The following is an 18,845-nucleotide window of genomic DNA, read 5'->3' on the forward strand; positions in this document are numbered from 1 at the left end:
TGGGATAGGATAAGAGTCCGTTCTTGTAACTACATTAACCTTTCTATAGTCCACACACAACCGTTGTGTACCATCTGGTTTAGGTACCATCACTATGGGTGAGCTCCATTGGCTGCAACCCACTTCAATTATGGCATTTTTAAGCATACTCTCAATCTCTTTGTTAACCTGTGCCAATTTTAAAGGGTTAAGTCTATATGGATGTGGTTTAATTGGAACAGCATTTCCCACATCTACATCATGTATAGCCATTTTAGTACTTCCCAACTTATCTCCACAAATTTGCCCATGTGATATCAATAACTCTTCCAGGTCAGTCTGTTTTTCCTCTGGAAGGTAACTCAACAATTTATCCCAATTTTTAAGAACATCCTCATTTTCCAATTTAATTTGAGGAATGTCAAATTCAAAGTCATCTGGATTTGGTTCGTCACTTTGAGTTAGAATCACTAAAACCTCCCCCTTTTTCTCTCCTCTTCCAAAGTACCTTTTAGGCATATTCACATGACACACTCGGTGAGTTTCCCTTCTATCTGGCATTTTTACCACATAATTCATCTCACTTAATTTCCTTTCAATTTGAGAAGGTCCACTAAATCTTGCTTTTAAAGGTTCACCTACCACTGATAAGAATACTCAAATTTTATCTCCACTGGCAAAACTACGAACTTTGGATTTCTTGTCCGCTACCCATTCCATCACAGACTTTACTTTGCAGAGAGAGATCCTTACACAGCTCCTTGATTTGCCTGCAGCTATCCAGCTCTCAAAACAAAACTAAAACACCCTTTAACAGAGAGCACAAAGCAAAAGTAAAAGCAGACAGACAGCCCAGCTCCGCTCACTCTCTGACATCACTGCAGCCATTTAAAAAAAACATTTCTTAAAGGTACTCTCACATGACATAGGAGAAATGGTGGAAGGTTGGATAATAGGGAAAATGGTGAGGAGGATAATAGGGGAAAGGGTCAGTGACAGGTGGATAATAGGGGAAAGGGTTGGTGACATCAGTGACAGGGTATAATAGGGAAATGCTGAGAGAAGGGGGGATAATAGGGAAATGGTGAGGGGGATAATAGGGAAATGGTGAGTGGGGATAATAAGGAAATGGTGAGGGGGGAGGATAATAGGAAATGGTGAGGGATCATTGGTACTTGAGCGAGGCGATAGCGTGATGATATTGTCACTGGACTCATAATCCAGAGACCCAGGGTAATGCTCTGGGGACCTGTGTTTGAATCCCATCCAGGCAGTTTGTGAAATTTGAATTCAATGAAAATATATGGAAATATATGATGACCATGAAACCGTTGCAGATTTTTGTAAAAACCATCTGGTTCACTAATGTCCTTAAGGGAAGGAAATTTGCTGTTCTTACCTGGTCTGGCCTACATATGAATCCAGATCCACAGCAATCTACTAGACTCTTAAATGCCCTCTCAAATGACCTAGCAAGCTATTCAGTTCAGGGGTATTAGGTTTAGGCAATAAAATTTTGAACCAGCCAGTGATGCCCACATCTCCTGAATGATTTATTTTAAAATAGGGAAGCAGTAGAGAGGTGGGTATAATGGGGAAACTGTGAGAGATGGGGAGGGATCAAAGGAAAATGGTGAGAGATGGGGGGGAATAATAGAGGAGTGGGTGAAAGACAGAGGATAATAGAGTAAATGGGGAGTGACAGGGGATAAATGGCAGAAATGGGAATGATGGGGGATGGTGTAATTGCAGAAACAACGGAGGCCGGAGTATAATAGAAGAACTGGAGAGAGATGGGGTGATGATGGGGATTCACAGTATGTTGGCTTTGAACAGATGATATATGGGACCAAGTGTGTTGCCTCTGGGAAAGGTGCCAACAAGTGAGAGAACACTGTTGGGAAACAATGGATTATTCTGATTCCAATGTGCTAAAAGAGCAGATAATGAAAAAGGTCATGAGAATCACTCCCCTTTCTGTAATACAGACTCGTTTAATATTGGAGTGTAATGTACAAACCTTTTTGTTATCAGATATGTAAATACAGGCTCCATTGATATTGGATTGTAGTGTGCAAATTCCTTTGTGTACTGGTTTTAAAGGTCTTGAGGAGGCTGAAACGGCTATTGACATATGGATCTTGTCCATTCTTTGCAGAGTGTTCCAGAGGAGAAATCTCAGATGCTGGAGAGTGGCAATGGAGCAATGGACATCAGTGAGCCATGCAGTAAATAAATATCCCTCCACTTTTTATGGGTTCATTTTGGTTTCAGGGGAGAGTCATTCAGTTCAAAGGTGGTGAGCTGGGACAATCCAGCATTTTTCAACTCAAGCTTTGAAGGAGGGTCTTATGGACTTGAAACGTTAACTCTCTGTTTCTCTCTCCATAGATGCTGCCACACCTCCTGAGCTTTTCCAGCAGTTTCTCTTAGTTCAGACTTCCAGCAGCCGCAGTATTTCGCTTTCATTTTCAATTCACCCTCAGTTCCGCTGTCTCCACCCTATCCTGCTTCCCTCCCCTCTGTTGAATTGAGTGATACTGAGGAATGATCTTGTAAGTCAAGGACAATCAGGTGTTTATTGTGAGTGGTTTGCAGTTGTGGATTGGACTGTTGGAGATCAGGGCACTTCAGGAGAAGGGCACGGACTGACCAAACCCTGAAAGGTGATAGGTCAGAAGAAAAAGATTAAAGGCCAATTCAGAGAACTTGTATTAATATAGAACCTTTGACTAGCGCAGGACATTCCAACGCTCTTTACAGTCAATGAAACACTTTTTTGAAGTGTACGCACTGTCTTAATGTAGGAAGCAGCCAATTTCTGCACAGTGAGATCCCATATGTACAGAAATGTGACAATGGAAAGTCACCCTAGTCCCAGATGATCATAGGTTGTCCAAAGAGGGTGATTTAACCCGAGGATCACCACCCCTCAGGCGAGGGGCAAAGTTGAGCCTTATGAATAACCTCAGTCAGTCTGGCAATTCAACCCATGCTCCACATCACAGCTCTCCAGACAACTGAGGTAAACCTGACAATGACCAGATCATCTGTTTAAAGGATAAATATTGGCCCGGTCACCAGAGCTCACCTGCTCGACTTTCAATCGAATCGTGGGCTATTTTGCAGAAAGCAGCTGGTAGCTTTTAATGCCTCGCCTGAAAGGTAGCACCTCAACAGTGCAGCATTCCCTCAGTACTGCTCTGGAGTGTGAGCCTAGATGTTGTGCTAATCTCTGGAGTGGGAACTTGAATCTACAACCTCCTGTCTCAGAGACAAAGAGTGTCAGCCGCTGAGTCACAGCGGAGAGGGAGCTGGAGCTGGCTGACATGTCAGATAAGAGCAGATAACCAAGGGTTGGCCAAGCAGATGATGAAAGGAGCAGAGAGAGTAAACAAGCGACACCGTTGCAACTGCCCCTGTAATATAACCGCCTCAAAGATAAACGTAGCTGAACACAATTTTGAGCTGTGACCTCTGAGTCACAAAGATGGTGCGAGACCACCCTCTGGTGTTGCTGATGAGAACTGTCAAGCCCTCTGCTCAGCCAAAAGTCTGCGTTGGGAGTGGAGGCAGGGATTATTTGGATGAATTCAGACCACAGTACCCAAACTATCTACTTTTCTTCCAGCTCCCAACACTCCAACTTGTCTTGGGAATGAAGAATCCTCTAAAGACACCACAGGTAAGTCAGTGGCTCTAACATTTACAGGGCTCTGTGTTTAGTGTGGAAGGGTGGAGGTTAAGGAAACTCAGAAAAAAACGGAAAACTGACACGTTTCAATTTTGGATGGGCTCACCCCCTGTTGGTTGGGAAAGCCGACAGCAGAAAGTGACAGTGGAGGAGCAGGTAGGGTGTCAAGGGGTGGGCTGGCTAGATGGATACAGAACTGGCTTGGTTATAGAAGATAAGAGAGTCGTGGTGAAAGGGTGTTTTTCAGAATGGAGATCTGTAGCTAGTGGTGTTCTGTAGGGATTGGTGCTGGGACTCTGTTGTTTGTAGTTAATATAAATGATCTGGAGGAAAATGTGGGTGGTCTGATTAGTTAGTTTGCGGATGACACGAAGATTGGTGGAGTTGCTGATATAGTGCCGAGGATTGTCAGAGGATACAACAGGATATAGATAGATTGGAGACTTGGGTACAGAAATGGCAGATGGAGTTTATCCGGACAAATGTGAGGTAATGCATTTTGGAGGATCAAACCCAGTTATGACATACTGTAAATGGCAGAACCCTCAGGAACATTAACATACAGAGGGATCCGAGTGTGCAGGTCCACAGTTGCCTAAAAGTGGCAAAGGTGATTAAGAAGGCATATGGCATGCTTGCCTTCATCAGCCAGGACATTGAGTACAGGGGTTGGAAAATTTGTTGCAGCTGTATAAAACCTTGGTTAGGTCACATTTGGAGTATTGTATGCAGTTCTGGTCACCACATTATCTGAAGGATGTGAAAGCTTTGGAGAAAATGCAAAGAAGGTTCACCAAGATGTTGCCTGCTCTCAAGGTTGTTGGCTACGAGGAGAGTTTAAATAAACTAAGATTGTTTTCACTGGAAATACGGAGGCTGAGGGGAGACCTGATAGAGCCTACAAAATTATGAGAGGCATAACAGGGTGGATAATTAGAGGCTTTTTCCAAGGGTGGAAGTGTCAATTACAATCTCAGATTAAAGGAGGCCAAATCACTGAGTGTCTTTAAGACAGAGGTGTATAGGTTCTTGATTAATAAGGGGATCAGGAGTTATGGGGAAAAGGCAGGAGAATGGGAATGAGAAAAATATCAGCTATGATTGAATGGCGGAGCAGACTCGAAGGGCCGAGTGGCCTAATTCTGCTCCTATGTCTTATGGTCTTATAATCTTCCAAGGGGGCACAGGTTCAAAGTAAGAGGGGGAAAGTTTAAGGGAGATGTACGGGGAATGTTTTTCACACAGAGTGGTGGGTGCCTGGTATGCACTGCCAGAGTATGTGATGGAAGCAGGCACATTAGCAGCATTTAAGAGGCATCTTGATGGGTACATGAATAGGGAGGAAATAGAGGGATACAGTCCGAGTAAGGGCAGGTTTTTTTTTAGTCAGGGCATCATGATCGGCACAGGCCTGGAGGGCTGAAGGGCCTGTTCCTGTGCTGTACTTTTTTTTGTTCTCTTTGTTAGGTGGCGGGGATGAGATGATGGCTGGGGAGATCGAGGGGGAGAGGTGGGGAAATGGAGAAGTTTCTCAGGCGAGGTGGTCCTATTGCAGACACATGGTGGCAGGTTTTACAGGTTAAGCTTTTTGGCCCTGGCGGAAACATTCCTCTTCTTCCAGGCCCACAATCAGTGCAGTGAAAGCACTTTCCTCCTGGAATCAGCCTCCTATTAACTACCAGGATTCCTGAGGCCTGGAAAATCTAGTTATCATGGATTTAAAGAATAAATAATTTTTACGATGGCTGTACACAGCCTCCTTAAAATATTTCAATGTCCGACCCACCGCCTCAGGATGGATTACTCACCCACTTTCCTGTCCTGTCTCTTTAAAACCTGAGGAGGGTAAGTTTGAAATCGCTGAGGTTCCTGATTAAGATTTTTCTGTTTTCTCAACCCTAGGCCTCACCCTATGTGATCATTCACTGCTGCCAGTTCTGGGGTGTCTGTGCTCTCCAATCTATTGAAATTATTTCTTTCTTTCTCCCAGAGTTGGAGCCCCTGACTATAGATGAGCTTAAGACTCACAAGGCCTTTGTCAAAGTACAGAAGAAGCAAGAGAAGGAACTGAAGGAACTGGAGAGGAAATGTCAGAAGAAGAAAGATGATGTGATACAGAAATATTCCAGCAGCTTCTCCGAACTACGCAAGAAAAATGTCAGTCTTAGCAAAGGATTCAGGAAAAAATGGTAAGCATGCCAGTTTAACACTGCAGCCCACCCAACTTCTCACCCTTTCACACACACTGTAACCCATCCAATTCCCTGTGGTTGCACAAACACTCTGTACTCCATCCAATTCCCTATGGCTGCACATACATTCGGTACTTCATCCAATTCCCTATGGTTGCACATACATTCTGTACTTCATCCAACTCCACATCCTTTCAACTCATCAAATTCCCCATACACAGTATACTGTATGCTGGCCCATATACTGAATGGTAGAGTACTGTGGAACGCACATATAGAGACATGGGCCGCGATTCTCCGAGCCTGCTCCAGGTCGCAGAATCGGCGGTGATATGGGAAATTCCTGCCGGAATGCGATTTTCCAGTGACCGGAGAATTGGCGTCCATCCCAACCGCACAGGAGGCCCCCGCGGCGATTCTCTGCGGTTGACCGGCCGAATTCCTGCCGATTCTCGCCAGCGTGGTTCCAACTTGGTACCATCCAGCGGGAACTTGGACATGTGGCCGCGGTGGCCGTCCTGGTGGGAGAGGGTGGGAGGGATCAGACTCCGGGGGGGGGGGCCTCCATGGCGTCCAGGCTCGCGATCGGGGGCTACCGATCGGCGGGCACCCGCGATCTAGAGGGGGCCTACCTCCTTCCGCGCGGGCCCACTGTAGGGCTCCTCCATGTTGCTTGGCGCCAGCGAGGAAATGGCGACCACGCGGAAACGCTGGCACGGAGATGGCGTCGCGCGCATGTGCCTGCATGGAGATGGCTGTCACGTGCATGCACGGACCCGCGCCGGCAGTGCAGGGCTGCCTTTCGGCGCTTGAGCAGCATGGAGCACTCCAGCGCCATGCTGACCCCCTGAGCGCTGCTGGATCGCTGGGCCAGGCGGCCAATTGACGCCGACATGCACCACTCCGGTGTTTACCCCGGTGTCAACACTTGGCCAGGGTTTCGGAGAATCCCGGCCCTGGTCACACCGGAGGCTCAGACTTCCCCAGGCAGGAAGGGAATGGATGACCACCAGGCAGAGCAAGAGAATCAGGCAGGCAAGTGCAGGAATCTAATGGCCATTCCCCTGCAAAACAGATATACTGCTTTGGATATTGTTGAGAGGAATAGTCTCTCAGAGGAAAGCAGCAACAGCCAAATTTGTTGCACCACGGTTGGTTCTGCTGAAAGGGGAAGAATAAGAAGTGTGGGAATGCAATAGTTATAGAGAATTCAATTGCAAGGGGAATAGATAGGCGTTTCTGAGGCCGCAAATGAGACTCCAGGATGGTATGTTGCTTCCTTGGTACTAGGGTCAAGGATGTCTCAGAGCGGGTACAGGACATTCTGGAGGGGGAGGATGAACAACCAGTGGTCATGGTATACTTTGCTCCCAACGACATAGGTAAAAAATGGGATGATGTCCTAAATGAAGAATCTAGAGAGTTGGGAAGTAAGTTGAAAAGTTGGACCTCAAAGCTAGTGATCCATGGATTACTACCAGTGCCATGTGCTAGTCAGAGTAGGAGTAGCAGGATATGTTGGATGGATACATGGTTGAAGAGATGGTGTGAGGGGGAGGGTTTCATTGGGACCAGTTCAGGGGGAGGTGGGACCTGTACAAACTAGATGGGTTACACCTGGGCAGGGCCGGGACTGATGTCCCAGGGGGAGTATTTGCTAGATTGGCTTGTGAGGGTTTAAACTAGAATGCCAAGGGATTGGCAACCTAAGCAGGGTGACAAGGGAAAGAGAAAAAAGGACAGTAAATAAAAGAAAGAACAGTAAAATGCAAAAACAGTAGACAGGGTAAACAAGGGAAAGAGGCAAATAGGGCCACAGTACAAAGAAAAGTTAGGATGATTAAAAATGGCTAAAAGGCAAGCCGAAAGGCTTTGTATTTTAATGCACAAAGTATTCGGAATAAGATAAATGAACTGACAGCGCAAATCATGGTAAATGGATGTGATCTCATAGCCATTACAGGGACATGATTACAGGGAGATCAAAATTGGGAACTTCGTTTTCAGGGACATTTGACCTTTCAGAAAGTCAGGAGGGCAGGAAATGGTGGTGGGGTAGCACTGTTAATAAGAGATGAAATGAGGACAGTTATGAGAGATGAACGAGATTCATTTGATGTAGAGTCCATTTGGAGGGAGGAACAAAACAGCAAGAGAAAAAAAGATCTTGGTAGGAATAGTGTTTCGACCCCAAACAGTAACCACACTGTAGGAAAGGGTATAAATTAACAAATAATAGAAGCATATAAAAAGAATAAAGCAATAATTGTAGGTTAATTTAATCCAGGCATTGTCAAACTCAGGGGTGGGGGTGGGTTGCGGGCAGGCGTCGGGAGGGTGGCGGAGCCGTCCGTCACGGCGCTCCCGATCGCGCAAATCCGCGCTCAAAAGTCGCATCAGCCGGCTTTTAATAATGCCGGCTGCGAGCGGCCTTCAAAATGGCCAGGAACAGCTAAATAAGTTTGACCGCACTGCGCATGCGTGCCCCATCATCGGTGAGAATGCGCAAAATTATGCGCATGCGCACCAATGATCGGGCACACATGCGCAGTGCGTCCACATTTTTTTATATGGTCGCAGCCTTATTTTTTCAAATTCAGGGGGCCAAAGGGACCATTGGGGCCAAAGGGACCCAAAACCATTTCCTCCACTTTTGTCAGCAACAAATGAGGTAAGAGAAAATGGTGGGTCGCGCAGGTCGGCTGGCGTGGGCCGCAAAGGTCGACCGGCGTGGGTCGCGAAGGTTGGCCGCGTGGGTCGCCAAGGTCGGCCGGCGTGGGTCGCCAAGGTCGGCCAGGTTGGGTCCCGAAGGTTGGCCGGTTGGTAAAAATGGGTCCCCGGAAAAAAAGTTTGAAAAACACTGCTTTAATCTTCATGTTGATTGGGTTAATTAAGTTGGAAAGGGTAGCTATGACAACAAATTCATAGAGTGTATTAGGGATAGTCTCTTATGCAGTATGTCATGGAGCCAACTAGGGAACAGGCATCTTGGATCTGGCAATGGGTAATGAGGCAGGTTTAATAAATGGCCTCAGAGTAAAAGTACCCCTAGGAAGTAATGATGATAGCAGTGCAGTGGCACAGTGGTTAGTACTGATGCTTCATAGTGCCAGGGACCCGGCTTCAATTCCGGCCTTGGGTGACTGTGTGGAGTTTGTACTTTCTCCCTGTGGGTGCACCGGTTTCCTCCCACAGTCGAAAGATGTGCAGGTTAGATGGATTGGCCATGCTAAATTGCCCCTTACTGTCCAAAAAGTTAGGTAGGGTTACTGGGTTATGGGGCTAGGGTGGGGCATGGGGGCTCTTGTAGAGGGTTGGTGCAGACTCAATGGGCTGAATGGCCTCCTTCTTCACAGTAAGAATTCTATGATTCTATGATAGAATTTAATATTCAGTTTGAGAGTGAGAAATGTGGGTCAGGAACAACTGTGTTGAGCTTAAATAACGGGAATTACAATTGGACTGGGTGGTAGATTAGCACAAAAGACAGTAAACCAGCAGTGGCAGACATTTTAAAAAATATATAAAGTTAGAGTACCCAATTCATTTTTTCCAATTAAGGGGCAATTTAGTGTGGCCAATCCACCTAGCCTGCACATCTTTGAGTTTTGGGGGCGAAACGCACGCAAACACGGGGAGAATATGCAAACTCCACAAGGACAGTGTTCCAGAGCCGGGATCAAACCTGGGACCTCGGCGCCGTGAGGCAGCAGTGCTAACCACTGCGCCGCCGTGCTGCCCTGTGGCAGACAGGTAACTTTGAGCAAAAATATATCCCAGTAAGGAGAGAGGATCTGAAGAGAGATAAACCAACCATTGCTAACTCGATGCTTGTAGCACCAGGAATGACTGCGCTATCTAACTGTACTCTGGGTTTCTTTCAGGCCTCAACGGGGAACGCCCCCTAGGCCGCACTTAGCATAATTTCCTGCACTGAGGAATCCTGACGAGCGGTGCTCCTCAATGCAGGAAGAGAAATGGCGCCCCGATCTCCCCCCCCCCCCCCCCCCCCCCCCCCGACACGACCCCCGGATGTCCCCAACACCCCAATTCCTCTGTTGGGGTGTCCTTGAGGCCCCTGCACCCCAAGTCACATGGGACCATTCCCGGCGTGGGCAAAATATAACCTGGGCACGCTGGCATTGCCAGCCTGGCACCATAGCAGTGCCCTTGCCAGCCTGGCAGCATCATCTGGGCACTCTGGCAGTGCCAGTGGCACCCAAGGTGCTTGGGTGGCATCAGCAGTGCCAGGATGCCACCCTGCCCAGATACCCGGGAGCCTCCAGTCATTTAACTCTGCAAGCCTGGGTCCCGACCATTTCATTAGATCTCATGAGAAGTAACGACCATCCGGAATCCCAGGAGAGGCCTCTTCCAGGACCTACCTGCCGTGTCCGGTTCCGATTCCAGCGGGATGCAGCCAGTAAATCGTGCCCTATATCCTATGGTTTTATGGTCCATTAGAGATTTTTGAGGAAGTCCAGCCCCAATAGTTACACCGCCCGCAAGGACAGGAATTGCTTTCAATTCACAGCGACCGAGAGCTGACCCATTTTCATTTTGTGAATCACGGAACAAATGGGAAGAAGCTGTTTGCACTCATGTTGTGGTAAATAACGCCCCACTAAAAATGCGAATCACATGCTATATAGTCTCAGTGGGAACACTTGGGGCAAACAATTGTCTGTTTGAGAGCTGAAGCCAAGACTGAATGGGGGTGTTCCACAGTCTCGATGGGGGTGCGACTGCGGGAGCCATGCAGGACATGCTAATAGGCCAGCACTTGTGGCCACGTGGAACTAGTGCAATTCCAACGTATGCCGGTGTGTGATTCGCTGGGGCCAGGAATGACACTCAAGAGACTGACAAGCTACAGCCACATAGAAGCCGGCCCCTCTCCTCACACTCTCATTCCAGCCAAGAAGATGGCATTCTGGAGAGCGGCCACGAAGTTTGCCAGCGCAGAGCTCAGCGTGGACCGTACAGCAGTACGGAAGAAGCTGCATAACTTCCTCAGGGCGGCCCGGATGAGTCACCAGCTCTGTGCCCCTGACAACACCCCCAGCCCCACACACCCCAACCCCACACCCAGCACCCTTCCCCCCCCCCCCCCCGTCATGATGCCCCACCAGGCAGACAAGTTGGCAACACCCCAGGCGCACCAATGACTAGCGCTACCCATGCCAGTGGGCAGCAGGGTAGCATGGTGGTTAGCATAAATGCTTCACAGCTCCAGGGTCCCAGGTTCGATTCCCGGCTGGATCACTGTCTGTGTGGAGTCTGCACGTCCTCCCCGGTGCTCCGGTTTCCTCCCACAGTCCAAAGATGTGCGCGTTAGGTGGATTGGCCATGCTAAATTTCCCGTAGTGTCCTAATAAAAGTAAGGTTAAGGGGGGTTGTTGGGTTACGGGTATAGGGTGGATACATGGGTTTGAGTAGGGTGATCATGGCTCGGCACAACATTGAGGGCCGAAGGGCCTGTTCCGTGCTGTACTGTTCTATGTTCTATGTTCAGTGATACGCCCTGCAGCCCCTGTGCTGCGCCATCCTGTGGGGTCTACAGTGGATGCCCTCCTTGGGTGGGCCGTGTAACAGCCCGCCAGCAGGATTTCCTCCCACAAGTCCCGAAAGACGTGCTGTTAGGTGAATTGGACATTCTGAATTCTCCCTGTGTGTACTCGAACAGGCGCTGGAATATGGCGACTAGGGTCTTTTCACAGTAACTTCATTGCAATGTTAATGTAAGCCTACTTGTGACAATAAAGATTATTAAGATAATTTAAGACATCCTGGACCCAGTGGGGAACACCCCAAACCCATGGCCCATCTCCCCACTACTTCCCCTGGTCCTGGCTGATGCCCCACTGCCAAGCCAGCGGCACAACTGTCAGCCCACTGTTGAGCCTTTGAGAACTTTTCTTACCTCCTCTCGCTCCCTCAGCAGCCATGGCATCCGGTACCCGTTTTTAAATATCACAAGTGAACCGCGCTGGTGTGACTTCCACCTGGCTGAGCTGAAGCATCGTGGGAGGCCAGAGACTACTGGGTCGGGCCTGTTAATGATATGTTGACTAGTGCTACTGCATGTTTTGCATGCCCATGCAGGTGCAGGGGTGTGGAACACATTCATGCTGCCATCGAGGCACCGGAGTTCTGTTGGGCGATCGGCGCCGACTTCGATTTGCGGCTGACACCCAATCACGATTCGCGATTCTGGTGTCGCTGGACTGAGAATCTCGCCATAAGTCTCCCAAATGGAGCACCCTGACCATTATTTTATTGGAGGCGGTTCAGAATAGGTTCGCTAGAATGATGCCCAGTACTGAGGAATTGTCTTACGAGCAAAGGTTAAACAGGTTGGGACTCTACTCATTGGAATATAGAAGAATAAATGGATTCTTAAGGGGCATGACTGAGAGGATGTTTCCCCTCATGGGATAGTCTAGGACCAGAGGGCATAGTCTCAGAATAAAGGGGTGCTAATGTAAGATTGAGATGTGGAGGAATATCGGCCGGGATTCTCCGAACTCCCGGGCAAGTGTTGACGTCGGTGTAAACACCGGAGTGGTGGACGCCGGCGTCAACGGACCTCCTGGCCCAGCAGTCCTCAGGGGGCCAGCACGGCGCCGGAGTGCCCCACGCATGTGCACGACGGCCGTCTCCACGCCGGCGCATGTGCGTGATGCCGTATCTGTGCCGGTGTCGCGCAACATGGCAGAGACCTACAGCGGGCCCGCGCAGAAGGAGGTAGGCCCCCTCCAGATCGCGGGCGCCTGCCGATTGATAGCCCCCGATCACGGGTCTGGACGCGTGGAGGCCCCCTCCTGAAGTCAGATTCCCCCAGGCCCCCCGCACCAGGATGGCCACCGTGGCCATGGGTCCGAGCTCCCGCCGGGTGGTACCAGGTTGGAGCCATGCCGGCGGAACTCGGCGGAAATTTGGCCGGCCGCGGAGAATTGCCGCAGCCGGAGTCGCGTCGACTGCGCAGGCACAATTGCTGCTGATTCTCCAGTCGCCAAAGAATCGTGTTGTGGCATTGGAGCGGCGTGGCGGGAATTTCCCGCTTCATCGGCGATTCTCCAATCCGGTGCGGGCTCGGAGAATCACGGCCATCTTCTTTCAGAGGGTTGTGAATGTTTGAAACTCCTTTCCCTAGAGAGCTGTGGCGGGAATATAGGGTTATGGGGAAAGGGCAGGAAAGTGGACATGAGAAATGTCAGATTAGTTATGACACTATTGAATGGCGGAGCAGGCTCAAGGGGCCGAATGGTCCACTCCTTTTCCTATTTCTTACGATTATGTCACACCAAGGATCTCACAGGCCCCAACTCTTAAGATTGGTTTAAGCTTCAAACTTCACTTGAGAGCCACTTACTACTGTGTTTGTACAAATTAAAAAAGTTCCTATTGGCCTTTCCAGCACTGATCTAGATTCCTTGGACGATGGTACCTGCATCGTCCCTTTTGTACCCACAGCTCGTAGCTATACCCCACTTCCACTCCCCTTTCTATATCGCCTTCCCCCTTTCTTTTCCTCCCTTTCTAGTATATCATTTTCCTTACTGTATCTCACCTCGTGTAAATATCCAGCCACCTTCACCATTCTGTATCTCCTCCTCCTACTCTACTCTCTCCTGCAAATTCCTTTCCTCTTTCTTGTTCCAACATCAATTCTAACTCTGCTGGGTTGTAATTACTGTAATCTATTCTCACACTCTGCTGGGATTATGGGTATTTACTGTAACCCATTTAGACACTCTGCTGGGGTTATGGGGATTTACTCTAATCCATTCTCACACTCTCTGGGTTTATGGGTATTTTCTGTAACCCATTCTCACATTCTGATGGGATTATCGGTATTTACTGTAACCCATTCTCACACTCTGCTGGAATTATGGGTATTTACTGTAATCCATTCTCGTACTCTACTATATTATGGGAATTTACTGTCGTCCATTCTCACACTCTGCTGGGATTATGGAGATTTACTCTAATCCATTCTCACACTCTCTGGGTTTATCGGTATTTTCCGTAACCCATTCTCACACTCTGCTGGGATTATGGGGATTTACTCTAGACCATTCACACTCTGCTGGCATTATGGGGATTTACTCTAAACCATTCACACTCTGCTGGGATTATAGTGATTTACTGTAATCCACCCTCACACTGCTGGGATATGGGGATTTACTGTAAACCATTCTCATACTGTATTATGGGAATTTACTGTAGTCCATTCTTACACTCTGCTGGTGTACTGGCATTGATCGTTTCAGTGGGTGAGTTTCCTTAGCTTTCCTGAATTGTGATATAAATATAGTTGTGTCACCAAATTAAGCACACAGACAGTTAACTGGTGCTGTATCTCTTGCTCTTACAGGAGTCTTGGAAACATTCATGAGAGTGCAATTTGTGGGGAATCCCTGACCCCTCCGGACAGCATGTCAAGTAATGGGGCAGCAGCTGAGAGAGGGAGTGAGCTCAGGGATAAAATGCAGGCAGATTTACAGCGAGTGCACACAGAGCAGTACAAACTCATCAGGGACCGAAAAGAACAACACATCACTGAGGTACAGTACTGGGGACAGCGCTGTTGTTGTTTGCGAATATAATTGATCCATTTTTATACTCTGTTGGTGTGTGGGATTTGCTGTATGCCATTTTCATACTCTGTTGGGATGCAGGATTTAATGTAATCCACTCTAACACAGGTCCTTTGTGTTCGCTTGGAAATCACACATGTTGCACAACACGGTAGCACGTGTTGGGCAGCACGGTAGCATGGTGGTTAGCATAAATGCTTCACAGTTCCAGGGTCCCAGGTTCGATTCCCGGCTGGGTCACTGTCTGTGCGGAGTCTGCACGTCCTCCTCGTGTGTGCGTGGGTCTCCTCCGGGTGCTCCGGTTTCCTCCCACAGTCCAAAGATGTGCGGGTTAGGTGGATTGGCCATGCTAAATTGCCCGTAGTGTTCTAAAAAGTAAGGTTAAGGGGGGGAGGGGGGTTGTTGGGTTACGGGTATAGGGTGGATACGTGGGTTTGAGTAGGGTGATCATTGCTCGGCGCAACATCGAGGGCCGAAGGGCCTCTTCTGTGCTGTACTGTTCTATGTTCTATGTTCTAACACTTTTGATAGTTGAGGTGATAACTCATGCTTTCAGCCATGACCCCCCAACTTTGGCCATTATCTAGTGCTTCCGCCACCCCTCATTATTCAGAGCTTGGCCAAGGGCAGGATGGGATGGATTTTCCTAGCCTGAATACCTTGGAAATGCTTCTTCCCTAAACCCTATGGATAGGTGATGGGGGGTGCACCATCCCATTTTCATGGTTTGAAGATATCCAGAAATTCTGTTGCAGGTTCAAGTATGGCTATCTGCAATAGGAGCAGGCCTACGTTACCATGGAAACAAGGCCTTTGTCTGAGACACTCTACAAGCAAAGGATTCGACACCTAGACCAGGCAAAAGGCTGCTAAAAGGCTTCAAACACATGCTCCTTTATATATTATTCAACAATATTTGGAACTATATTGTTCTGTGCAAGTACACATAAGTATCCAGGATGACACATCACACAATTGCACTGCAGTGTGTATCAAGCTAACGGACTATAACCTCATGGCCCTGCATATCCCCCACTCTACCATTACCATCAAACCAGGGGATTAACTCTGGTTCAATGAGAGTGCAGGAGGGCATTCCAGGAGCTACACGAGCTTTGGCTGAAAATGAGGTGTCATTGAGTCATAGAGTCACAGAGGTCTACAGCACAGAAAAGGCCCTTGGGCCCATTGCATCTGTGCTGGTCAAATACAACCACCTAAGTGTCAACCTAGTGAAGCTACAACACTTGCGTGCCAAACAGCAGGAACAGTTTGCGATACACAGAGCTGAGTGATCGCACCAGCAGGTCAGATCTAAGCTCTGCAGTTCTGCCACATCCACTTGTGAATGGTGGTGGACAATTAAACAATGAATTGGAGGAGGAGGCTCCACAAACATTCCCATTCTCAATCATGGGGAGCACAGCACATCAGTGCAAAAGATAAGGCTGAAGCATTTGCAATAATATTTAGCCAGAAGTGCCGAGTGGATGATCCATTTTGATCTCCTCCAGAGGTCCCCAGCATTACGGATACCAGTCTTCAGCTAATTTGATTCACTTCACGTGATGTCAAGAAACGGCTGGTGACACTGGTTACTGCAAAGGCTATGGGCCCTGACAATATTCCAGTAGTAATACTAAAGACTTGTGCTCCAGGACTAGCTATGCCCTAGTCAAGCTGTTCCAGTACAGCTACAACACTGGCATCTACACTGCAATGTAGAACATTATCCAAGTATGTCCTGTCCACAAAAAGCAGGTCAAATTCAACCTGGCCGTCAACTCTTGATCATCAGCTAAGTGATAGATGGTATTATCAACAGTGCTATCAAGCAGCACAGGAAAGGATGTCCTGAGGCGTGGTACATTGGTGAGACCGTGCAGACGCTGTGACAACGGATGAACTGATATTGCGTGACAATTGCCAGGCAGAAATGTTCCCTTCCAGTTTGGGAACACTTCAGCAGTCAAGGGCATTCAGCCTCTGATCTTCGGGTAAGCGTTCTCCAAGGCGGCCTTTAAGACATGCAACAACGCAGAATCGACGAGCAGAATTGATAATCAAGTTCTGCACGGCCTCAACCGGGAACTTGGATTCATGTCTCATTACGTTCACCCCCCAACGTCTAACCTGAGCTTGTGAAATCCTACCAACTGTCCTGACTTGAGACAATTCACACCCCTTTAACCTGTGATTATCACTCTCTCCAGTCGCACCGTCTGGACCTATAAAGACTTAATTACCTGCAAAGACTCGCATTCATAGTATCATCTTGCATTATTGACTTTGTCTGTATATGTGTTTGTGGAACCCACCTCTTCGCTCACCTGATGAAAGAGCTGCACTCCGAAAGCTAGTGATTCAAAACAAACCTATTGGACTTTCACCTTGTGTTGTAAGACTTCTTACTGTGCCCACCTGAGTCCAACGCCGGCATCTCCACATCAAAGCGGCACTTCCACAGCAATAACCTGTTCACTGTTTCCATTCTGCCAAGGCCACACAGCTCCTGACCTCATTACAGTCTTGGTCTAAACATGGAAAAAAGAGCTGAACTCAAGAGGTGAGATGAGAGTTACTGCCCTTGACATTAAGGCAACATTTGACCGAATGTGGCATCAAGGGCCCAAGCAAAACCAAAGTCAATGGGAATCATGGAAAACGCTCCACGGATTGGAGTCATACTGAGAACAAAGGAAGATGGTTGTGGTTGTTGGAGGTCAATAATCCTATTCCCAGGGTATCGCTGCAGGTTTTTCTCAGATTAATATCTAAGGCCCAACTATATTCAGCTGCTTCATCAATGACCTTACTTCACCAATTGGTCAGAAGTGGGGATGTTCACGATGACTACACAAAGTTCACCATTTGTGGTTCCTCCAAGACTGAAACAGTCTGTGTCCATATGCAGCAAGACCTGGACAATATTCAGGCTTGGGTTGATGAGTGACAAAGTAACATTTGTATCACACAAGTGCCAGGCAATGACCATATCTAAAAATAAAGAATCTAACCATCTCCACTTGACATTAATTTCATTACTGTTGCTGTAATATCAATGCCACTTTCAACATCCACCGTGAAGACTGATGCAAAGTAACTATTCAGTTCGTCTGCCATTTATTTGTTTCCTATTATTACTTCTCCAGCCACATATCCAGTGATCCAATGTCTATTTTTGCCTCTCTCTTACCTTTTATATATTGAAAAAAACTCTTCCTTTCTTCCTTTATATTACTAGCTAGCTTGCACTTATACTTCATCTTCTCCCCCTTGTTGCTTTTTTTAGTTGTCCTCTGCTCGCTTTTAAAGGCTTCCCAATCCTCTGGTTTCCCACTAAACCACACCATTTTGTCTGCTTTTTCTTTTGCTTTTATGCTGTCCTTGACTTCCCTCATCAGCCATGGATGCCTTGTCCTGCCCTTAACCTGTTTCCTCCTCCTTGGGATGAATTTCTGTTGTGCCTCCCTAATAACCCCCAAATCTCCCGCCATTGCTGTTCCACTGTCTTCCCTGCTAGGCTCCTTCTCCAATCAACTCTGGCCAGCTCCTCCCTCATGTCTTTGTAGTTACCCTTATTTAATTGTAATACCGTTAGAGCTGATTGCAGCTTCTCCCTCTCAAACTGCAGGGTAAATTTGATCATATTGTGATCACTGCTCCCTAAGTGTTCCTTCACCTTAAGTTCCCTCATCAAGTCTGCCTCATTACACATCACCAAATCCAGAATTGCCATTTCCCCAGTAGGCTCTACCACAAGCTGCTCCAAAAAAACATCTCTTAGACATTCCACAAATTCTTTTTCTTTTTCCTGACTTTCCCGGTCCACCTGCATATTGAAGCCCACCATGATTCGTGTGATATTGCCTTTTTTACATGCCTTTTCTATCTCCTGATTTATTTTCTGCCCCACATCCTGACTACTGCTAGGGGGCCTGTACGTAACTCCCATCAGGGTCTTTTTACCTTTGCGATTCCTCAACTCTACCCACAGAGATTCTATGCCTTCTGATCCTATATCGCTCCTTGCTATCGATTTAACTTAATTCCTTACTAACAATGCAACCCCGCCCCCTTTTAAAGGCTCTTGAAAATTATGTAGCTTGGGAACGGTGTTGGGAATCCAGCATTCAAGACCCACCTGCCTCCCAAGTCAACCCAACTTGGTGAAGATCGAGGCCAATATAGAACAAGTTAATGATTATATCGTTATGAAGATATGGAGATATTTTAAAGAAAGCAGGATGTTTATTTGTTATATCATTTGAAAAGAGTTAGAAACTATATTGTTATGTGCACATAAGTATCTAGATGTAACATCACACACTACGGCACTGCAGTCTGCGTACTGAACTAGCAATGAACCACCACCCA

General features: G+C 47.6%; 1 protein-coding gene across 3 annotated transcripts in view; it reads left to right on the forward strand.

Annotated features, from left to right (window-relative positions):
* LOC119956011 (1-phosphatidylinositol 4,5-bisphosphate phosphodiesterase beta-2-like) overlaps positions 1-18,845 on the forward strand; it is a 177,018-nt gene that overhangs the window by 142,706 nt on the left and 15,467 nt on the right. For 2 of the 3 annotated variants that reach the window (XM_038782699.1, XM_038782718.1), the window contains exons 24-27: positions 2,138-2,207; positions 3,611-3,664; positions 5,664-5,862; positions 14,246-14,435. In XM_038782699.1, the coding sequence (XP_038638627.1) occupies positions 2,138-2,207; positions 3,611-3,664; positions 5,664-5,862; positions 14,246-14,435 (513 nt within the window). The remainder of the gene's footprint in view (positions 1-2,137; positions 2,208-3,610; positions 3,665-5,663; positions 5,863-14,245; positions 14,436-18,845) is intronic. The other variant, XM_038782709.1, reaches the window with a different exon arrangement.

Source organism: Scyliorhinus canicula, chromosome 2 (genome assembly GCF_902713615.1).
Source record: "Scyliorhinus canicula chromosome 2, sScyCan1.1, whole genome shotgun sequence".
Classification (NCBI taxonomy): Eukaryota; Metazoa; Chordata; class Chondrichthyes; order Carcharhiniformes; family Scyliorhinidae; genus Scyliorhinus; species Scyliorhinus canicula.